This window comes from Mus caroli, unplaced genomic scaffold (assembly GCF_978045245.1).
Source record: "Mus caroli unplaced genomic scaffold, Mus_caroli_1 scaffold_9, whole genome shotgun sequence".
NCBI classification, from domain to species: domain Eukaryota; kingdom Metazoa; phylum Chordata; class Mammalia; order Rodentia; family Muridae; genus Mus; species Mus caroli.
Genome location: NW_028227264.1, coordinates 127,837,542 through 127,861,126, shown reverse-complemented (window position 1 = coordinate 127,861,126; position 23,585 = coordinate 127,837,542). Strand labels below are relative to the sequence as shown.

At 47.9% G+C, this 23,585-nt stretch overlaps 1 protein-coding gene across 3 annotated transcripts; it reads right to left on the bottom strand.

The window, feature by feature from the left end:
* Window positions 1-1,229: 1,229 nt before the first annotated feature.
* On the bottom strand, window positions 1,230-23,562 carry Stat2 (signal transducer and activator of transcription 2). 3 transcript variants are annotated; one of them, XR_003837798.2, is made up of 25 exons: window positions 23,152-23,562; window positions 17,651-17,788; window positions 17,376-17,526; window positions 17,055-17,150; window positions 16,362-16,451; window positions 16,198-16,273; window positions 15,725-15,810; window positions 15,286-15,437; window positions 12,693-12,851; window positions 12,495-12,587; window positions 12,221-12,280; window positions 11,830-11,847; window positions 11,149-11,242; window positions 10,793-10,840; window positions 10,634-10,717; window positions 10,367-10,465; window positions 10,143-10,278; window positions 9,982-10,034; window positions 9,765-9,859; window positions 8,855-8,991; window positions 8,507-8,683; window positions 8,232-8,289; window positions 3,037-3,326; window positions 2,593-2,839; window positions 1,230-2,154 (listed from the first exon to the last, which is right to left on the bottom strand). XR_003837798.2 is itself a non-coding variant. In XM_029482651.2 (24 exons), exons 2-24 carry the CDS (start codon window positions 17,779-17,781, stop codon window positions 2,700-2,702), a joined length of 2,523 nt encoding a protein of 840 aa, XP_029338511.1. In that variant the 5' UTR covers window positions 17,782-17,788; window positions 23,152-23,562; the 3' UTR covers window positions 1,230-2,699. The 3 variants fall into 3 exon arrangements, 2 of the variants coding, with proteins under 2 accessions (XP_029338511.1, XP_029338512.1); XM_029482651.2 differs by having other exon boundaries at window positions 1,230-2,839; XM_029482652.2 differs by lacking the exons at window positions 1,230-2,154; window positions 2,593-2,839 and having other exon boundaries at window positions 3,245-4,036.
* Window positions 23,563-23,585: the final 23 nt, after the last annotated feature.

The following is a 23,585-nucleotide window of genomic DNA, read 5'->3' as shown; positions in this document are numbered from 1 at the left end:
AAACAAACCAAAAATTGAAAGGTGAACATGGGGCATACAGTCAGATTCAGGGTTTTTTGTTTTTTTTTTTAATTTTTGGGTTTTTTTTGTTTTTTTTTTTTTGTTTTTTGTTTTTTTTTGGTTTTTCGAGACAGGGTTTCTCTGTATAGTCCTGGCTGTCCTGGAACTCACTTTGTAGACCAGGCTGGCCTCGAACTCAGAAATCCACCTGCCTCTGCCTCCCGATTGCTGGGATTAAAGGCGTGTGCCACCATGCCCAGCTGTTTTTTTTTTTTTTTTTTTTTGTGGTTTTTCGAGACAGGGTTTCTCTGTGTAGCTCTGGCTGTCCTGGAACTCACTTTGTAGACCAGGCCTCGAACTCAGAAATCCGCCTGCCTCTGCCTCCCGAGTGCGGGGATTAAAGGCGTGCGCCACCACGCCCGGCAAAGAAAAACCAGGCAGGCCTGCCATACTTGTCTGTCTGTCTTACTGTCCTGCCTAGCCCCTTGCCTAGCCTAGCCTAGCCTAGCCACTTGCCTAGCCTAACCTAGCCCCTTGCCTAGCCTTGCCCTGCCTTGCCTAGCCCTGCCTATCCCTGTCTTTAACCAGGCTGGCCTCGAACTCAGAAACTGACTGCCTCTCCCTCCAGAGTGCTCTCATTAAGAGCTCGAGCCACCACTGACTGTTGGGTTTTCTCTGTTTTGTTTTAAAGACTGGTTTTCTTTGTGTAACAGCCCCAGCAGTTCTGAAACTCTCTTTGAAGACCAGGCTGGCCTAGAATTGATAGAGATCCATCTGCCTCTGCCTCTTAAGTGCTAAGATTAAACCATGCCTGGATCATGTTCATTTTATATTTTAGAGACATGGACTCTTGTATCTGAGACTGTCCTGAAACTCAGTACGTACCCTAGGCTGAGCCTTCAACTCCTCATCCTGCCTCTACCTCCCAGACACTGGGATTGTAGGCACTGGCCTGGGCAGATCCGGGTTTATGTCTTGGCTTTGCCACCTACTCAGTAATAACGAAGCTGTATGCCTGTCCCTTCTCTACCTCGACAGTCCAAGGGACATAAACTGCTGTGTCAAACAGGGGAAGGAAGGAATGACAAGAGGAATGTCCTGGGGTGGGTTTGAGAGAAGCCCCAGTTGATGACCTAATGCTTGTACGTTGCTGGCCTTTCTGTCTCTAAGGAATGACTTTCAGGAACAGAAAGTCCAAGAGTTTAGAGAAGGCACACTCCCACAGTATCTTTGTTGTTGTTTTAACAAAAGTTTATTATGACGTACGAAGGACTCCAGGACAACAGTTCTTTCTAACTATTCAGAGTGTGGTGAGAGATGGTACAGCAGAGAACCAGGGACTTACAAAGGAGCAGAAAGAAGCAGTGCCATTCTCTTGGTCCCACTATGCTGTTGTGCCTTGGTTTTGCTGAATTTCTTAATTTCACCTGTTGGCCGGGCACCTTTTTCTCACGACTTTTGCTTCTGGCTCCTTGAGCTTCTTCTGCTCCTGTGTGTATCTTCTTCGTCTAACTCCTTGGTTCTTAGTTGGCTCGTGCCACCTTTGAGGCTGGGCATGGCACTGCTGTCCCCTGTCCCAGTTATTATTAACCCCTTCCTGGACTGTTCTGATGCGCCATTAGAGAACGGCCACAGTGCAGGTCCTCACATTCGTTTCCCACAAGTTGTACCACAAGCACACCTTAGAGCAGTGGCAAGGCAATTGCCTCCTGGGTTCCCCAACAATGGCTAAAGCATAAAGATGTCTGATAAACCTTCAAGGTTCTGAGACCCAAGGAACCTGGTCCTTGCCTAGGTCACTCCTAAGGAACAGAATTTTTTTCTTTCTTTCTTTCATGTTAACAAAACACTGTGCAAAAGAAATGATGCACTCTTATTCATAAAATAATAAAATAGCTAAATTCTCTTCAAGCTCTTAGCTCTACTGAGTACTATAAGGAGTAATTCCCAAGTGCTTAGAAACCATTCAAACCTCCAGGAGTGATTCTCTCAAGCGCTGGGGGAGGTAGAGACGGCATGGCCTAGAGCGGTAGAGCTTCACATCTTCATGAGAATGTCGGGATTACTTTGTAGGTGGGGAATTGATCATGGCAAGGGAGCTGCTAGCATGAATTCTGTTTCACATGGTGGGCTGAAGCAGACAGCCCTCAGCCTCTACAGGAAGAGAAGGAAATTTATAGAACTGGAGTCAGGAGCGAAGGGAGTACACCTGACGTAACTGGAAGAGAGAACTGAAGGGCCCGGGTGTGGCTCAGGGCCACCGTGGTTGCCTACCACGGCAGGGTTCTGGGTTTGACAGGACCCAGGGTAGCAATGGAGGAGGAAGAACAGAATTCCATTCATGTCTGAACTCCCCACAAAGGCCCGATGCTGCTTTGCACCAACTTAGCCAATTATCAAAACATTAAAGTCGTTCCAACCTGGAAAGACACCACTGCCCCAGACCCTCTAAGGACCTCGCAAATGTCCTGACTGGCCCTCAAGACCCCTGCGTCTCCCAGCATGGTAGGTAGCTTCAGGATCCTAGAAAGACTATGGCCAGTGTCTGTTCTGACTCTTTGGTGCACCTTCAAAACCATGTTAGGATTTTACCTCTTATTCCAAAGTTCACGTAAACCAGCTTAGAAGGCCCCGATCCCCACTGTCGGAAGCAACATCTTGATGTGGGAGTTAGGAGGGACAAAACAGAAACATAGCTCCTAGTCCTCAGAAGGTATCAAGAGTCCATCCACGTCAAAATGGCTGGGGCAGGATGTGTAAGTCTCATCTATGTTGCTCTCGTCAGCCAACATTGGGTTTTCGTTGGTCATGATGTATTCAATATTTATGTTGCTTAAGACTAGAGGACACAGAGAGAAACATCAGGCCCTGATACAAGTTAGAAACTCCCAACTTTCTGGGGCTGAAGGGACTCTGGGGAAATGAAGGCCCAGGGTAGGACAGGGGAGGCCCTTGCATTTCCTATCAAAAGGAATCGCCAGGAGATGAAGGAGGAGTTTGGGGCTCACCTTTTGGCAATGGTGAGAGATCACTTACTTTTCATATTCTCCGTGCTAATCTGCTGCAGGTCGTCAGGCAAAGGTGGCTCCTTCTGCAGGTCCTCAGGCTGGACTTGTGGGGCTGGCTCCAGCAGGACTTGTGGGGCTGGCTCCAGTGGGACTTGTGGGGCTATACTCAGTGTGGGGTCTAGTTCCAGCTCTGTGCCCAGATGCAGCCCAGTCTGCATCATTGACGGCAACTCCTGTGCTAACAAGAGCTCTGCATTCACTTCTAACGACTCTGGATCCTGTTTGAGCTCCAGAGGCTGCTGCAGCTCGTCCACCTGTCTAGGTGTACCAGGACAGACAATGGGACAAGACTCAGTGGGTGAAATAAAGTGAGGACCATAGAGCAAGCAGGGGCTATATGTCTAGCCTAAAAAAATGTTAAGGAGCTAGGTGTGCTGTGCACATCTTTAATCCCAGAACTCAGGAAGAGGAGGAGGAGGAGGCAGGCTGAGCTCTCTGAGTTTGAGACTAGTCTACATAGTGAGTGAGATTCCCTGCCGGGGTGGTGGTGGTGGGGAACAAAGGGGTAAAGACCATGGGCTTTATCATAAGATTTTAGGAGACAGAGTCTCATGTAGCAGAGGCTGGCCTTCAAATCTCTACATAAGCAAGGCTAGACTGGAACTTCTGCCTTCCACTTCCCAAGCACTGGCATTAGAGGCACTAGCCACATCTGGCCTTGAAACCAGGCTTGTTAGGATTTGAATCCTCTCATTTAGTGATTGGGTAAATCTCAGATTATTATTTACAGGTTTTAGTTTTCATTTTCTGTGTACAAGTATTTTGCTTGTGTGTATGTATGTATACCACATACATACCTGATACATGTGGAGGCCAGAAGAGAGGATCAGATCCCCTGATGTTCCATGGTTGTAAGCCACCTTGTGGGTGCCGAGTACTGAACCCAGGTGCTATGCGAGGAACAGCCAGCTGCTCTTAACTGCTGAGCTGCCTCTCTAGCCCCAAGACTGTCGCATAAGTGGGAACAACTACACGTAATAGAGGCAAGAGGATGGTTAAAAGCAGAATTCTAAGCCAGGCGTGGTGGCACATGCCTTTAATCCCAGCACTCGGGAGGCACAGGCAGGTGGATTTCTGAGTTTGAGGCCAGCCTGGTCTACAAAGTGAGTTCTAGGACAGCCAGGGCTATACAGAGAAACCCTGTCTCGAAAAAAAAACAAAAAAACAAAAAAACAAAAAACAACAAAAGGAAGAAAAAAGAGCAGAATTCTAGATATCATCCAAAATGATTTATAGATTTAATGCAATTTCTACCAAATGTCACTCTCCCAAGGAACAAACTTTATATGCACTCACAAAAAACCCTTAGTACAGCTGGAGGCTGGGCATGGTGATACATGTCTGTCATTCCAGCCCTTTAATCCCAGCACTCGGGAGGAAGAGGCAGGAGAATCAGATATTCAAAGCCAGCCATAGCCATATAGTGTGTTTGAGATATATGAGACCCTGTTTCAAAACAACAGCTCACATAATAAAATAATACTAAGATATAGTAACCAAAATAGTACAGTACCAACATAAAATCAGACATATGGGCCAAGGAAACAGAATGTAGACCCAGAAATAAATCCATGAATCTAGAGCTAATTTTTTAATGAAGGTGACAAATATATACACACCACACACACACACACACACACACACACACAAAGTACAGTCTCCTCAATATACTGGAAATCCATCTGCAGAAGAATTAAACTAGATATGTATAATCTGCCACATATAAAAATCATGAGCCGGGCGTGGTGGCGCACGCCTTTAATCCCAGCACTCCGGAGGCAGAGGCAGGCGGATTTCTGAGTTCGAGGCCAGCCTGGTCTACAAAGTGAGTTCCAGGACAGCCAGGGCTATACAGAGAAACCCTGTCTCGAAAAACAAAAAAAAAAAAAAAAAAATCATGAAGACAGAAAAATGGCTCATGAAGTAAAGGCAGCTACTACTAAACCCAACAATTCAAGTCCAATCCCAAGACCCACCCGGTAGAAAGTAGGAACCAACTCTTGCCAATTGTTCACTGACCTCTACACATGGGCTGTGGTACACATACACATGTGTACACATACATACGCACGTACAGAAATAAATAGGACTTAAAAATCAACACAGGGGGCTAGAGAGAGGGCTCGGGTATTGAGAGTGCACACTGAGTGGCATAACGTATGTAACATAAGTGCAGAGGACCCATGTTCAGTTCCCAGCATACCTGTAAGGAGATTCACAACTGCCTGTAAGTCCAGCTCCAGGACCCTGGTCCTCTCAGAGCAGAGGACTCTGGTCCCATGGGTGCCTACCCTTCTATGTACATACCCCCCCACACACTGGTCCCACAGGTGCCTACACTCCTATGTACACCCACACACACATATACATAATTAAAAAATACCTCTCACGCAGGGCATGGTGTCGCACACACTTTTAATCTCAGCACCCGGGAGACAGAGGCGGGGAGACCTCTGTGGGTTGGAGACCAGCCTGGTCTACAGATCAAGTTCCAAGGCAGCCAGGGCTACATAGAGAAACCCTGTCTCTGCTTGAGGAAAAAAAACCAAAGAAACAAACAAAAACTCTTAAAGAAAAAAAGAAAACCTACCCAAAAGAGATCAAAGACGTAAACATAAAACTTGATATTAGCCAGGCAGTGGTGGCGCAGGCCTTTAATCCCAGCACCTGGGAGGCAGAGGCAGGCGGATTTCTGAGTTCGAGGCCAGTCTGGTCTACAGAGTGAGTTCCAGGACAGCCAGGGATACACAGAGAAACCCTGTCTCAGAAAACAAAACAAAAAAACAAAACAAAAAAACCTTGAAATTATAAAATTCTAAAAGAGGGCTGGAGAGATGGCTCAGCCATTAAGAGGACTGTCTGCTCTTCCAGAGGTCCTGAGTTCAATTCCCAGCAACCATGGTAGCTCACAACCATCTATAATGGGATCTGATGTGTGAGGAGGTTCTGGTGTGTCTGAAGAGAGCAACTGTGTATTCATAAAATAAAACAAATAAATCTTTTAAAAAAGATATCTACCAGCCAGATGTGGTGGTGCAGGCCTTTAATCCCAGCACTTGGGAGGCAGAGGCAGGAGGATTTCTGAGTTTGAGGCCAGCCTGGTCTACAAAGTGAGTTCCAGGACAGTCAGGGCTATACAGAGAAACCCTGTCTGGAAAAACCGAAAAAAAAAAAAAAAAAAAAAAGATATCTACCAAACAACAACTTAAAAAATAAAATTCTAAAAGAAAACCTTGTAGAGAATTCTGCTCTTGCAGAGGTCCTAAGTTCAATTCCCAGCACTGACATAGGACAGTTCACAACTGCCTGTAACTGCAGACCCTGGAGATGGGAAGTCCTCTTCTACATACCACACACAGACACATATGTATAATTACAATAAAATAAATCTCAAAGGGAAAACCTTGCAACTGTGCTATAGACAATAACTTAGCCCTGGAAGCATACAAAATAAAAGCAGAAACCAGATCAACTGCAATTAAGTCAAACTAAGAAAGTTCACAGGAAAAGCCACAATCACCTGAGTTAACAGGCAACTACGTGGGAAGTAACACTTCTAAACTATTCACTCAACAAAGACTTAATATCCAGGAGCTGTAAGGAACTAGAAAAACCTCAACAGTAAAAAGGGAAATAAGTGGCTGGAGAAACGGCTCAGTGGTCAAGAGCACTGGCTGCTTTTGCAGAGGACTCGGGTTCGGTTCCCGGAACCTGCATGGAGGCTCACATCTTCTGTAACTCCAGTTCCAGGGGATCTGGTGACCTCTACTTCTGGCCCCTGAGGGCACTCAAGGCATGTGGTGCACAGGCACGGGAGCAAAGCCCTCCCACACATCGGTAAAAGCGAACACATCTTCAAAAAGCAAACCATCTTATTTACAAACGGCTCAAAGAGCTACTGTTTTTCTCTGAGACAGGGTCTCATTAACGTAACCCAGCCTAGTCTCAAATGCTCAATCCTCCTGCCTCATTTTCTCCTGTGCTGGATTATAGGCCCATGTTGCCACACCTGGCTTGGGTTGAAGACCTGCACAGACATTCCTCAAAAGGAGATACACACACATGGCAAATCATATGAAAAACAGGCATTTAACTTATTATCGGGAAAACGCAAACCCACAGTGGGGTATTGTGTCATCCTTAGAATAGCTAATTAAATGAATCCCAATCCCAGGCGGAGCAAGCTTACTCCTATAACAATTCTAGCACTCAGAAGGCCAGGGTAGGAAGCCTGTCACATATTCAAGGCCAGTGAGGGATAGATACATAATGAACTCCAGACAAGCCTGGGCTTCTTCTGAGTGTGATCCTATTTCAGAAAACAAACAAATGAAGGACAGAAAATAGAAATGGAGGTGTAAGCCCAGCACTTGGGGAGGCTGAGGAAGACCAGCCTCAGCAACATGAGACTTTGCCTCAAACAAAGGAGTAAGCAACAAAGGTGGGTCAGCGGTTAAGAGCAGTACTGCTGCTCTTTCAAGGTCCCAGGTTTGAATCCCAGCACCCACATGGCAGCCCCCAGACTTCTGTAATCCCAGCGCCAGGGATTCTGACACTTTCTTCTGTCCTCTACTGCCACCAGACACAAAAGTGGTGCATGTACATACATGCAGGCAAAACGTGCACACACATAAATTGAAAAATAAGCCGGGCACTGGTGGCACGTGCCTTACCCCTAGCATCTGAGAGGCAGAGGCAGGGAGACTAGGTATGTTCAAGGCCAGCCTGATCTACATATCCTGTTCCAGGCTAATAGCTCTGTCTCAAACAGAACAACCACAACAAAAGAAGTCGATCAACTGACTGATTGATTGACTGATCAGTAAACGAATGAATGATCTGACCAAGCCGTGTAACTTAAAAGACACTCACATGACCACCATTGCTGTTACCTACCCCAGTGGGTCCTCTTAAGGACTGAACAGATTTTTTTTTTTTTCCAGAAAATCTAGTACTCTGTCATCGGGAACGGTTGTGATCATTACTATAAGGGAGACAGTGGAAAAGATGGCAGCAGGAAGCCATGAGAGAGGAGCAGCTCAAAGGGGGAAACACCAGAGGTTGGTGAGTTAGGGAGGGGTGAGAGGAGTGGGAAGCGACTGGAATTAGGCAGCTGGAAGCACTGTCAGCCAGAGAACTCCCAGTGAAGCGTTTGTGTCTCACCTGTTAGAGATCACAATGAGTTTATGTTTCAAATATTTCCTCTGTTCTTCAAAATTAACTGTGGGGATACAGACAGGAGATGGGAGAGATCAATTTGTTGGTCACACAGGTCAACGCTCCCCTATCGCAAGACGGTCCTGACAAGGCTACCTCCTTATTAACATGTTTGTGTGCACTGCACACAAACATGCCCTGCTTGTGAAGGGAGGGAGCCGGATCTATCAATATCAGACAACACTTTCATTCTAGGAAGGATGTATGTTAAAGACCCCAACCTTTTTCCTGGTAGTAGGACCCAAAAGCTTCGTCCCGAGGGATTCCGGGATAGAGGAAGCGGAGTGGGTTCTCGGGAACGTTCTCTTCGGCAAGAACCTGGTAGTGGCGGATGATCTCTGTCAGTGGGAGTGACTGTAGCACTTCCTTGGTGTAAGGCTGCACGGAGTAGATTTTACCTGAAGGACATAGTGTGGTAACATGAAGTGAGTGAGACTAGGCCCGGGGTTCCCAGACCAAACAGACACCGCCCCCACTCTAAGAGCGGACCTAGGGTCAGGGTGGGAGGGTCCGTATGGGGTGCCTGGCAGAAAGCAGACTGCAGGAATGGTATGGGGGAGGGTGCTGACCGTCATCCTGGTGCTCCACCCAAGAACAAGTAATGCCCCCTTCAGAAGTTTCACTGAAGCGCAGCAGGAAGGTGCCAGACATCATCTTCTTCAGCAGTCTGCGTTCCTGGTTGCGGCTCACAAAGCCCATGATGCGCCTGGAACAGACATCGGTAGACAGACTGAGGAGAGCACCCAGGTGAGGGGTGAGGAGATGGCTCTGCAGCGAAAGGTACCTCACGCCAGCCTGGTTGCCTGAGTTCAATCTCTAGGACCCACATGGTGGAAGGAGAGAACCGACCCCTGTAAGCGATACTCTGACCTCCACATGCACTCGGGTGTGCACGGGCAGGCGCTCCCACGTGCGCGCGCACAAGACAGACAGACAGACACACAAAATAAATACATAAAAATATAATAGGGTTGGGCATAGTAGTGAATGCCTTTAATCCCAGCGCTTGGGAGGCAGAGGAAAGCGTAGACAGACAAATGTGGTCTACACAGCAAGTTCCACGACTGTCAGCCAGAGCCACATAATAAAGACATACTGACACACCTCCGCGCCCCCACCCGTGCTCCCCCCGCCCCCGTCCCCGCAATTCTGTCCATTGATCGAGGAGCTCCCAATTTCTCTAAGTGTGCTTCCTCATGGAACTGAAGGTGAAAGTACTCCGCCACTCAGTGTGGTCAGAAGGGCTGCGTGAACAGAAGCACCCTGCAGGCTCCAGGCTCTGCAACACAGTGGATGCTTGATAAATTCAGACCACAACGGCTATTACTAATGGGGACTTGCACCGTATTGGGTTGGGTTTTTGGTTTTGGTTTTTTGTTGTTGTTGTTGTTTTCTTTCCCTTGTGCCACCAGGGGGCGCCCGAAGTGCAGTCCTGAGCTCAGTTAAGGAAACCGACGCCAGGCCTTAGCCAGGCCTTACCCATCTTTCCAGAGATCCTTCAGGTGGTCATGCACCAGCTCCAGAATTTTGTCCAGCCAGGTCCAGAAAGGGATCTTGCCAGGGGGGCTCTCTCGCTGAAGGAGGAACAGAGAGGCAGGAAGGGATGTGGAGCTGCCCGTGGTGGGGGGAAGGGAGGAGGTGGGCCCAGTGTTTGGACGGGGGACTAGCTAGCGGGACACAGGCTGCAGGGTGTTACCTTGCAAAAGTCTACCCAGGACAACAGCGCATCCTCCATCTTGCAGTTCTTTCCTGCGGATCACAGTCACAGACGGATGACTGAAGGAGGCCAAGGCCAGGCAGAGGACTCTGGTAGGGGCAAGCCAAGGCTAGGGAATGACCAAAAAGAAAAAACGGTACCAAACAGCTTGGTCCTCAGCATGCCCAGCTGCTCAGAATCGAGGCCTCGGCCAACGTAAGAGGAGAACTGCCAGCTGAGCACAGGTCCCAGCAAACTCCAGGGGGCTTTCGGAGCTTGGCAGAAGAACTGCTGGTTCTGCGGGGTTCGGGTGACAGGCTCAGAAGCAGCCCTTCCTGCCGCCTCTGCCCCTCACCCGCTCGCCGCCGCCTCCTCCTCCTCCTACCTTGGGATTTGGGCTGAGCATGTTGAACCAGAGAATGGAGGCCCAGGCAATGGAGAGTTGGTTCATGTTAGAAATAATCACGACAGGGAGAGTGTCCGTCTGGGAGGAAGACCGGAGTTATGGTGGAGAACGGGATGTTTATAACTGCAGGCATCTGCGTCTGTGCGTGGGCAAGGACACCCCACTCCAGGACGCTTCTGTTGGTGCCCTCCTTGACCCTTCCTTTAAATTTGTTGCCTTTCTCGCTCCCCGCTTCCCTTCACTCACCTGCAGCTTCATCTTCAGACCCTGGTACACGTACTCCACCACGAAGCTGATGACATGTAACTCCTCTGTCACTGCCAGCGGCCCCTGAGGGGTCACAGTGATCAGCGCCTGGTGAGTCCCTGGCCTCGGCTCACCGCTCCAGTGACCCGCCAGCCTTACCTTGTTGTTGCCCTTTCCTGCACCCACAGCGCGTTGCTCCACCAGAGTCTGCAAATTCAGGAAACACAAGGTCAGGAAAAGGACCCAGAGGCCAAGGTCTGGAAATGCCCCCAGCTCCTGCTCCTCCGGATTAGACTCCAATTCTTTTTTAGTTTGTTTGTTTTTGTTTTGTTCTGGTTTTGGTTTTTCCAGACAGGGTTTCTCTGTGTATCCCTGGCTGTCCTGGAAATCACTCTGTAGACCAGGCTGGCCTTGAACTCAGAAATCCGCCTGCCTCTGCCTCCCGAGTGCTGGGTTTAAAGGCTTGCGCGCGCGCCACCACGCCCGCCTTAGACTCCAATTCTTGCCCTTCTTACCAAGAAGCCGAAGTCCCAAATTAAGCCTTGTCTCTGGCCCTCCTCGGGGGTCAAGGTTTTTTGGTTTGAGGTCAGAATGTTGAACTTCCGGAAGCTGTTCCAGGGAGAAGATATGTGGAGACAAAGAGCAGTGTTAGTGTCTTTGTTTCTCTTTCCTTCCTTATTTCTTTGTGTAGCCCAGGCTGGCCTTGTATTCCCCTACAATTCTCTTGCCCCTTTGCTCCTAAGTACTGAAAGTTCTGGTGTGTTCCACCATGGCTTGCTCAGAGTTAGTTTTTTAAAAAAGCAGGAAAGGGATAGTGGGTTGACTCAGCAAGTAAATGGGCTTGCGGACAAGTTTGAAGACATGAGTTCGATTCCCAGAACTCCATGGTGGAAGGAGAGAACATGCCTACTAGTTGTCCTCTGATTTACACATACTTTCATATTTCTCTCTCTTATGTATGTATGTGTGTATATACACACACACACACACACACTCTCTCTTTTTCTAAGCAAACTGTAAAAAAAAATTTAAAATAAATACAACTTAGCAGTAAACCAAAATTCCACTTCACTTCAGACTTCCCCCTCTCCTTTTTTTGTTCATGTGCCCCCCCCCAATTCCCCTTCCTCCCTTGAACCCCCACGTGTGTTTGTGCAGGTCATAAACACATGTACATGTCCTTATCAGGCACTTACCCTGGTAAGTCTGAATTCCTGAAAAGAAAGAGAAAAAAAAAAAGTCACTGGGAGGTAAAAGTAGTCGGGAATTTGGTCTTGGTAGTGAGAGAGAGCTCACAGCAACATGGCATGGCCTGCCGCAAGCAAGAGACACGGAATCTCTGAGTTCGTGTCTGTGTTTGTCCAATGTATTGGCCACACCTGGCTGGTGGCGCTGCAGGACAATGAAACTAGTCTGGGACGTGGCACCTGGGACGTGGCACCTGGGACGTGGCACGGGCTCAGCGTGCAGGACGTGGGACGGATGGACAGAAGGCAGCTTGGGGATCCTGCCGTGCAGTGGGTACCTGTGCCTCCAGCCTGTGCCTGTTGGCTGTTTTATTCACATCCTTCAGCTGCCTCAGCTCACCTGTCGACAGAGACTTCTGCTTTGAGTGATTCGCTGCCTTCCTGGAGTCTCACCAGAAGTCTGCGGGGGGGGGGGGGGGGGGGGGGGGGAGACGACAGATGATTGGATACAGAGGTCAATCTCAAATTTCGATACAGCCAGAGAGATGTAGAAAAAAGGTGGGGTTAGGAGGAGAAGGTGAACTGGAGGGGGGTAAAGTATGTTTTCACGAGGGACAGGATCTGCACCCTCAGAAGAGCGGAGGGGAAACGAGGTAGGAGCTCGCAAACGCAACCTTGTTCGGACGGTGAACTTGCTCCCGGTCTTCAGAATGAGGGGTCGGTGGAGAGTCTGGGGCATGCACGGCTGGGTTTCTACTACAAAGGACCTAAGGAAAGAGGTATGGAGAGAAGGTAATAGCTGCGTCTGTAACAACCATCTCCTCGTGTTTCTTGTTTCTCCTCCACAGAGGCCACCCAGGGCCACCACAGACCTTTGGAGCAGACGCTGAAGTAACTCCATGACTTGGGCATTCTGCAGGTCCACCCCTTGGCCAAACATGTCACCCTTATACCGAAGCATGTGACTCATGTCCTTCAGCTGCTTCAGTAGCTGCCGAAGGTGGAACAAGAACTTTGCTCCAGCCGTCAACCTGGGTAACAGAGTCCAGGGAGAGAGAATGTGTAAGTTTTCTGGGGCCCCACTGAGGCTCTTGAGTGTCCTCTCTTTAATAGTGTAGAGAGTCGGAAACTGACTTGAGCTAAAAAGAGCTCGGAGCCAGGTGTGTGATTTCATCCTCGTGATCCCCGGACTCTCAAGGTTGAAGTAGGAGGGTTGTGAGTTCAAGGCTAGCCTGGGTTATTTACTGTGATCCAGTCTTAAAAATAAGTAAAAGTAAACCCAAGATTATTGATGTAGCTCCTTTGGTAGAACAGGTACAAATCCCTAGATCTGATCTCCAACACTGCATCAACTAGGCACAGGGATTATACACCGGAAATTCGAACTCTGAGGAGGCGAAGGCAAGAAGACTCATTCATTTTCAGCTATAGACTGAGTTCAAGGTCAGCCTAGGACACAAGAGACCCCTGCCACAAACAAACAGAATCCAGGAAGCATATGGCAGAGCATTCAAAACAATATTTACTCCAAAAGATTAAACATAAAACCACTTTGACACACGAGTTTTATCAACATAATGACATTTAATTCTATTTTGTAAAGTGTGCGCATGTGTGCGTGCAGGGGCATGTGGCCGCCCGGGCATGTGTGTGTAGAGCCTAGAATTGAGTCTCTTCATTTATTCCTCCTCTTCATTTCTTTCAAGACAATCTCTCTCACTGAACCTGGACCTCAGCATTTTGCTTAAGCAGCTGGCCAGCAAACCCTGGCATCTGCCTATCTGCCCACCTGGGGCTGTGGCTATGCATACCTGGTATTGTGCCTAGCTTTTAAGTGACTGCTGGGGATTGAACTCAGGCCCTATGTGGCATAGCAAGCATGTTCCTGATGGAGCCATTTCCTCAGACCCTGGTGTGTGTGTGTGTGTGTGTGTGTGTGTGTGTGTGTTCAAGACGGGGTCCAACTATATACTCCAGACTAGCCTGAGCTTTTGGTTCTCATGTGTTTGTTTCACTAGGACCTGGATTACTAGATTCCAGCACCACGTTCACCTCAGAACCATCTTTTGTAAAGTCTCAGAAAATGTGCTGGTAACCTGAGACATGGCACAGTGGGTAAAAGTACTCATCAAGAAAGCTTGGCCATGGGCTGGCGAGATGGCTCAGCAGGTAAGAGCACTAACTGTTCTTCTGAAGGTCCTGAGTTCAAATCCCAGCCACCACATGGTGGCTCACAACCATCTGTAATGAGATCTGGCGCCCTCTTCTGGTGCCTCTGAAGACAGCTACAGTGTACTTACGTATAATAATAAATAAATCTTAGGGTCGAAGCAAGTAGGGACTGAGCGAGCAGGGTTGACCAGAGTGAACAGAGATCCTAAAAAATTCAATCCCCAACAACCACATGAAGGCTCACAACCATCTATACAGCTACAGTGTACTCACATGCATAAAATAAATAAATAAATCTTTAAAAAAGAAAAAGGAAAAAAAAAAAAAGGAAAAAACTGAAAGCTTGGCCACCTGGGGTTGTGTCCCTGGACCCATATAAAGACAGCAGCAGAGAACCTGCACATGCGCTCTCCCCATCATACAGACAGACACACGCGACAGACACACGCAGTAGTAGGAAATTTAAAGAAATGGTGTCTGGAGAGATGGCTCAGTGGTTAAGAGCTCTGTAAGAGGACCTGGATTCAGTTCCCAGCACCCTCATGGTGGCTCACAACCGCCACCTTGGATCTTTAATCCAGGGGATCCAAAACCATCACACATGCGGCAAAGCCCACTGTAAATAAAAATCAACTAGCAAGAAGCATTTCAATGTACGTTTTATAATAACCCATTTGCTTTCTTCAGGATTTATTTTTTTAATTTTTTTTTTTTCGTTTTTTTTTTTCGAGACAGGGTTTCTCTGTGTAGCCCTGGCTGTCCTGGAACTCACTTTGTAGACCAGGCTGGCCTCGAACTCAGAAATCCTCCTGCCTCTGCCTCCCAAGTGCTGGGATTAAAGGCGTGCGCCACCACGCCCGGCTCCAGGATTTATTTTATGAAGTGCATGTGGTGTAGCCCATCTCTTTAATCCCAACACTGAGGAGGCAGAGGCTGGAGAACTGGTCAAGTTCAAAGCCAGCCTGGGCAACACAGTAAGTCCCAGGTTATCCAAAGCTACAAAGTGAGACCTTGTCTCAAAAGCAAACTTCTTTCCATTGCTTCTTTACCGAAGCAAAGGCTGGACTCGGGCCTCCCTCAGTTGAGATGACGATGGATAAACAGAGCACGGTCGGTCAAACCAGAGAACCAGAGAACGGCAGAAGAGACCGAAGAGTCCTTGCAGCTGTTTCCCTTCCCCTTCCTGCCTTTCCGTTCTCCTTCTGGGCTGACAACCAAATCTGGGACTTGTGTGCATGGGAGAAGCACTGTGTGTGTCAGTTTGGGAAGACCGCATCTATCTTTTCCTCTTACCACTGTTCCAGCTGTTCCAGCTGCAGCTCGGGTGGCAGGGCTCCAATGCAGGACTTCTGCTGCTGCACCTTCCACTCATCCAGCTTGGGCAGCAATAGGTCGACCAGGGTGGTTAATCGGCCAACCAGTCCTTTGGAGATGTCCAGCACCTCCTAGGAAAGAGAGCTTCTGAGGGCTAAGTACCTCGTACCACTCCCGTCATCCAGCTGCCCCCATGACCCCCCTCTGCTACCCCCAGGTTCCCTGCTGTGCCCTGAACCCCCTCTGGTGTCTCCCAGTTTCCTGTTGCCCCCATCCCCCTCTCCCATAGTTCCCTGCTGCGCCCCCCCCCACCTCCCACTGCTGCCCTCAAACCCTCCCTGTCCTGGCCCCCAGTTCCCTACTGCCCTCTCCTCCCTCCCCCCAGTTCCCCACTGTCCCCTCTGTGCCCTGCCCCCACCTTTCTCATTCTGTCCACTTTGTTGGCTGTTGCCTGCACAAGCTGCGCCTGTTGGCTCTGATGGGGGTCCGAAGACAATGTCTTCTCTGAAAGGCAAGACCAAAACTCAGACCACAGGGTCCTTCTGCTCTTTCTGCCTCAGGGTCTCAGAAACAGAAAATGTTGGATGGGGAGGAAGGGAGAACCAGATAAAGTACAGGTATGTGGAATCCCACAGGCAAATTCTGGACGGACCAGAAGCACACTCAATCTGCTAAGGCAGTTTTCTACATAGTACCCCCCACCCCCGGCATTTGCTAACTATTCCTCAGGTCCACCCTTCACAACACACCCAACACCTCTACACCTCTGATGCTGTACTACCACCAGCCATATGTGACCACTGCTCTCTGGATCATTTAGTTTCTGTCGTCTGTCCTTCCCCTAGACCCCAAAGATGGCCCCTGTCCTTCTCCCACATTGAGTGGACCTACTTAGACTGAAAACTGTGTATCTGAAGCTGAAGACATCCTGTTCGTCCTTCAGCTGCCTGATGGATCTCACCAAAATCTGTAGAGGAGATGGGACCCCAGTGAGGCTGCTTCTGAGGGCAGGAAAACCGAGTCCTCCCCACCCAGCACTTGCCACACCCGCCAACCTCAATGTCCGCGTGTAAACCCTGGATTCGATTTTCAATCTCAAGCTGCTGGCTCTCCACTACTGCTTCAGGAGCTGGCGGGGGCTGCACCTGAATGAAGTAAGAGGTTCTGAACATGTTTGAACTCTGACTTGTTTTTTGTTTGTCAGGTTTTGTTTTTTTTTGTTGTTGTTGTGTGTGTGTGTGTGTGTGGTTTTTTTTTAAGATTTATTTATTTATTATGTCAGACACTCCAGAAGAGGGAGTCAGATCTCATTACTGATGGTTGTGAGCCACCATGTGGTTACTGGGATTTGAACTCTGGACCTTTGGAAGAGCAGTCGGGTGCTCTTACCCGCTGAGCCATCTCTCCAGCCCGTTTTTTTTTGTTTGTTTGTTTGTTTGTTTTTTGTTTTCAAGACAGGGTTTCTCTGTGTATAGCCCTGGCTGTTCTGGAACTCACTACACAGACCAAGCAGGGCTCAAACTCACGGAGATCCACCTGCCTCTGCGGCCCAGAATGCTGGGATTAATGGTGTGGGCTACATCCCCTCATTTCCACATGAACTCGAGAGTTTTCATCCTTAAAATCGGGACCTGAAATTTTACCGCAGAGGGTGGAGGAGATCCTGGTCTGAGACGAGCACCCTGACTCTCCTCCAGGCGCCTTGCTGTCCTGTCCCAGGGGCTTTCGAATGTCAACATCACACTAACCTCTTGAGCTCTTTGGGCCTGATTCAGAATCCTTTTCTCTTCCAGAAGAAGATTAAAGATCATCTCAGCCAACTGGGTAGGGCCATTGGGAAAGGTCTAAGTAGGAAAAACAGAGGCAAGGTCCCATTTAACTACCTTAGTGGCCTGCCAATCCAGACCCTGCCTTCAGTGTCTCTAGTATTTTTTCTCCTTCACAGTCCCTGAATCTGGAGTCAGTCCTTTTCTCTGCTAGGGACACTCCACGTCCAGACTCTGTACCCCAGCTCTTACCCTATACTCAAAGGCCAGCCCCACGCCACTATTCCCGGCTCTTCCAAGTACCTGAATGTCCCGGCTAAATTTTCGCAAGTTATGCTGTAATAAAAAGTGATTGGAGTCTGAGCTGTAGTGGTCCCACTGGTTCAGTTGATCCAGGATGCTGAAGTATAGCATGTTGGCCTTGGAGTCATCATTGCCCAGCGCAGCTTCCCTCCTGAGGACCGGGCGTGACAAGGGCTCTGTGAACCACCCACTGCTCTGAGATCTCAAACCCCTCCCAGGAAGTCTCTGAGACCCTGTGTGCTCAGGAGGAGCCACCAGAACCCCCAGTCCCTCACCAGTTCTGGTCTTCAATCCAGGCAGCCAAGTGCTGTCGAACATCCATTGGCAGGATGCTCTGTGAGTAGACCTGGTGTAACTGGTCCAGGAACAGGCTGTCAAGGTTCTGCAACATCTCCCACTGCGCCATTTGGACTCTGAGTGGAAAAGACATCCGTTCTCTGCTGGTCATTTTTTTTTTTTTTTAGAGACAGGGTTTCTCTGTATAGCCCTGGCTGTCCTGGAACTCACTTTGTAGACCAGGCTGGCCTCGAACTCAGAAATCCGCCTGCCTCTGCCTCCCGAGTGCTGGGATTAAAGGCGTGTGCCACCACCGCCCGGCCTCTGCTGGTCATTTTTATTGAACCAAATCATCCATAGTCTAATGATTTATTTATTTATTGTTTGGTTTATAAAACACACAAACAGGGCTGGAGAGATGGCTCAGAGGTTAAGAGCACTGACTGCTCTTCCAGAGGTCCTGAGTTCAATTCCCAGCAACCACCATGGTGGCTCATAGCCATCTGTAATGGGATCTGACACCCTTTTCTGGTGTGTCTGGAGATCGACAGCGTACTCATGTACATGAAATAAATAAATAAACCTTTAAAACACACACACACACACACACACAAACAAATCCAGGGTCTCAGTAATCCAGTTAGACTGGAAGTCAAAGTGATTCTACCTCAGCCTCCTAAGTGCTGGGATTTAGTAATGAGACACCAAGTCAGGGGGGTGTGATTTTTGGGTTTTGTTTGTTTGTTTGAGACAGGGTTTCTCTGTGTAGCCCTGGCTGTCCTGGAACTCACTCTGTAGACCAGGCTGTCCTCAAACTCAGAAATCGACTTGCCTCTGCCTCTCAAGTGCTGGGATGCGACACCACCGCCTGGCTGCTTTTTTAAACACACACACACACACACACACACACACACACACACACACAGACACAGACACACGAGAATACAGTAGCTGTCTTCAGACACACCAGAAGAGGACATCAGATCCCATTACAGATGGTTGTGAGCCACCATGTGGTAGCTGGAAATTGAACTTAGGACCTCTGGAAGAGCAGCCAGTGTTCTTAACCGCTGAGCCATCTCTCCAGCCCTATGATTTTTGTTCTTATTTAAAATGTTTCGGGCTGGTGAGATGGCTCAGTGGGTAAGAGCACCCGACTGCTCTTCCAAAGGTCCAGAGTTCAAATCCCAGCAACCACATGGTGGCTCACAACCATCCATAACGAGATCTGGCGCCCTCTTCTGGAGTGTCTGAAGACAGCTACAGTGTACTTACATATAATGAATAAATAAATCTTAAAAAAAAAAATAAAAATAAATAAAATGTTTCAATTATACAGTTAAAAGATAGACAAAAGGGTCTGGAGAGTTGGCTCAGAGCACTTTGTTCTAGAGGAACAGATTTGATTCCTAGGGCTCACATGGTGACTCACAACTATTAACACCCCAGTCCCAAGGGATCTGTATCCTCTTCTGACCTCTGAGGCCATCAGGCATTTAAGTGGTGTACCTACATACACATAGGCAAAACGCATACCAAGGTAGTTTGAATGTAATTGGCCCCCATCAGCCCATAGGGAGTGGCACTACTAGGAGGTGTGGCCTTGTTGGAGTAGGTTTTGCCTTGCTAGGGGAAGTGTGTCACTGTGGGCGCAGGCTTTGAGGTCTTATATGCTCAGGCTCTGCCCAATGTGGCACACAGTCTCCCACTGCCTTTGGATCAAGATGTAACCCTCCTTCTTCAGCACCATGTCTGCCTGTGAACTGCCCTGTCACCCACCATGATGATAACAGACAGAATCTCTGAAACTGTAGACCAAACCCAATTAAATATTTTCCTTCATTAGAGTTGCTGTAGTCATGGTATCTCTTCACAGCAACAAAAACCCTAATAAAGTGAAGTAGAAATTTCTGGATATGTCAGGTGATGCAGACTCATCAAAAAACAAGTTTGAGTGTGTACCACGTGATATATCCAGAAAGTTCTACTTCAACTAAGACATATACATACACATAAAATAATTTTTTCTTGTTTTGTCTTTGAAACAGGGTTTCTCTGTGTAGCCCTGGCTGTCCTACAAGTCTATAGATCAGGCTGGCCTTAAATTCAGAGAACTGCCTACCTCTGCCTCCCAAGTGCTAGGATTAAAGGCGTGTGCCTCTACTGCCCAGCTATTATATATATATATATATATATATATATATATATATATATATACACACACACATATACACACACACATATATATATATATTAGTATTAGTATAGAATAATTTATTTAGGGAATGGGAAGGGGGAGTTGAGAAGGAAGAGAGAGAGAGAGAGAGAGAAAGGAGGAAGAGGAGGGAAGAGAAGAGGCAAGCCAGGAACATGTGGAGAGAGGAGGAAAGATGAGAGGGAGAAAGGAGGTCAGGAAGAAAAGAGAGAGAAAGAAGGGGCAGAAAGCTAAACTAATTTTTTAAAGATATAAGAATATTAGTTTACATTGCCCCTACTCCCAATCTTGGTCTTTTTCCTTTCTCTCCAAAAAGTAATTGTTATAATTTACTGCAGTTTTCCTAGGGAATACTATTTAATAGCTGCAACAGGTGGCACTTTTTATTTTAGTAGTAGCTTTGAAACACTAAAGTATCAGTAGAAGTCCTGTGGTACATGCCTGCCATACCAACACTTGGCAGTTGGAAACAGGAGCACTGAGGGCAGCCTCAGATAATAATGAATCTGAGGTCAGCCAAGACTAAGACCCAGCTTCAAAGGAAAAAAAAATGTATAATATAAGGGTTGCTAACCTACATATTGTCTAGCTTAACAAATGGTATTTCCACTAATGGCACCTAGCTCATCCACTTAATTTCCATTGATTTTTGTGAGTTTGTATTTGTTTATGCTAGGCTGAAGCTAAACAGTAAAGAGCCATGTTGGTCTTGAATATCACTGATTTTTGTTGGCCCTGAAGCTTTCCTTAGGGGCAGGTAAGGAAAGACACTTACCAACTGCCCACCTCCAGGCAAAGACCTATACCTTAAGGTGCCTTAAGTACCATGCAAAAAGCTATTTGATCTTTAAGACTGGGGCATTTTTATGACTTCTGTGAAATTCCTGGTCTTTGGGTGAATTGCCAAGTTTGTGAAGACCCAGAAGTTTCATATAAAACTGTTTTCCCTGCCACAAAGCAGGCAGAGTCATGTGTGCTTGCCCACTTTTCCCTTCTTGATGCTGTCCCTTATCTGTAATGGGAATTAAAACTTCTTCATCATGGGGCTGGAGAGATGGCTCAGTGGTTAAAGGCACTGACTGCTGTTCCAAAGGTCCTGAGTTCAAATCCCAGCAACCACATGGTGGCTCGCAACCATCTGGAATGGGATCTGACGCCCTCTTCTGGTGTGTCTGGAGGAAGCCACAGTGTACTCATATACATAAATAAATAAATACTTCATCTTGTTCCCACTAGCTGCCACAGGAAGCCCCTAGGCACTGATCTGTGAGTACAGCAGAATAATCACTAGGAATCATTTAATTGCTTTTTTTTTTTTTTTGCGGGGGGGGTGGGGGGTGGGAGGAGGGGCGGTGCAGAAGAGGGGGAGGAGGGACGGTAGGAGGCAGAAGGGGTGAGGACACCATGAGAACACTGTCCACAGAATCAACGAGGCAGGGCTCATAAGGGCTCACAGCAACTGAAGCAGCAATCATGGAGCCTGCAACACTCTGAGATGAGTGCAAATATGACATGGTTGTTTAGCTTGTGTGTGTGTGGGTGAGGGGAGTGGAGTGTCTCTGACTCCTTTGCCTGTTCTTGGAACCCTTCTCCTCCTCCTGGGTTACCTTGGCCAGCCTTGATCTGAAGGGTTGTACCTTGTCACCTTGTCTTACTGCATCTTGCTATGTTTGGGTGATACCCCTGAGAGACCTTCTCTTTGCTGACAGGGGAGGAACAGGGGATCTGGGGGAGAGGAGAGATGGGGTGGGGGCGCTGGGAGAAGTGGAGGGAAGGGAGGATATGGTCAGGATGTACTGTATGAGAGAAGAGTAAATAAAAAGGAAAAAATAAAAATCTTACTCTTATTGTACCTAGAGCTGAAAAGATTAGAAGAAACGCAAGTGTTCTTCAAAGGTCCCATGATTCTACTACATAGCAAACATCGCCACCTAGAGTCCAGGCGCTGACTTTCTTCCCTTAAATGCAGGAATGGAGAAGGGAAGAGATTGGGCAGGAGATCCAATTATTCTCCTTCTAAAAATTTTATTTTATGTATATGTTGGATGTTTTGTCTGCATGTTCACCCACAGATCAGAAGAGGCATTGGATCCTATAGGACTCTAGGATTATAGATGGTTGTGAACCATCATGGCTGGGAATTGAACTCAGGACATCTGGGAGGGCAGGCAGTGCTCTTAACTGAAGAACCATCTCCGTAGCCCTGATCCAATCTTTCTTCAAACAAAATGTTCGTTTTCATTTTAGCTTTCTTGCAATCCTTGATCCTCATGCCTTACTCTCTGTGAAAGCTTTAGTTGAGCTACAGCTCCAAACGGGTACTTGAATCTTTAAATTATATACCTGTATTGCTTCTAAGAAACAAAAACTTGTCGGGTGGTGTTGGTGCACACCTTTAATCCCAGCACTTGGGAGGAAGAGGCAGGTGGATCTTTGAGTTTCCAGGACAGGAGGGCTACACAGAGAAACCCTGTCTCAACCCTCACACCCAAAGTCTGCCTAAGTGAACTAACTGCACCTAGGCTATAGGGGCTGCAACAAAGTACTTTCTCTAGTTGGCTTCACTCTCCAATATCAGTTTTGCACTGAATAAGGTTTTCTGAAATAAACTAGACTTTATGTGTAACCTTAAGCAAACAGTTTCACCTCTAGGTATTATATGTATTATATTATATTATATATTATATTATATTATATTATATGTATTATATGTATATTTTATATAAATATATATACACACACATAACGATTAAGGATTTCTTTCTTATTTATTTATTCATTTGTGCAAGGATCAAAAATTATGCAAAGGGCCTCGAGAGATGGCTCCATGGTTAAGAGCACTGGCTGCTCTTCCAGAGGACCTGGGTTCGATTCCCAGCCCCCACATGGCTGCTCACAACCATCTTAACTCCAGTCCTAGTAAATTCGGCCCTCTGCTGGCCAATTCAGGCACGCACCTAGTACATAGACACAACATGCATACAAATTTAAAAAATATAATAAGGAAGCAAACAAATAAGTAAATAGATTCGCAGGGCAGAGGTTAAAGCTTTGGCTTATGACAAGGAAAAAAAGGGTACATAGAGCAGCTGCAAGGGTTGCGGAGGAGTTTTGGAAGGAAGTCGACAGGGTTGAGAAGTAGAACTGTGCAGCATCCTGCAGGGTGTTCGACTTCAGCCAGAGAGCAGAAGCCTTGTCTACAGGGGCATCACCCGGGGCAGCAGCCCTTCCCGGGAACCGGCTGGCACCTCCGCCCCGCTCCGCACACCCTTTCGAGGCCTGTACCTTCTGAGGGTCCAGTGCCGCTCCTTCCAGTGCTCTCGCTGCAACTTCCAATCCTCCAAGCGGTTCAAGGACCCGTTTTCCACCCTCCCCCGACTCCGGCGGACCAAGATAGCGAAGGGCGGAATGGGTAACCCGGCTGGCGGAATGGGTCACCCGGCTGTGGACGCTCGGCGTTCCGGGCTCGGTGGGGCGACCGAAAGCTTGGCCACGCCCTTCCCGCGTGTCACTCTCATTGGCTGAGACACAACCCCGTCCAGCGCTGGGCTGGACAAAGCTGCTTGAAACCACACCGCCGACTTCAGTGATTGGCGGAGAGGGAGAAGCTCAAGTTAGTTCCCGCCCCCGTCCTCCTAGTCGGGCGGAGCCCAACTAAAGTCTTAGCCAGGAATTCTAGCAGCTGATTTACCCGAACCGTGCGTTCTAGGGAAAGGAAA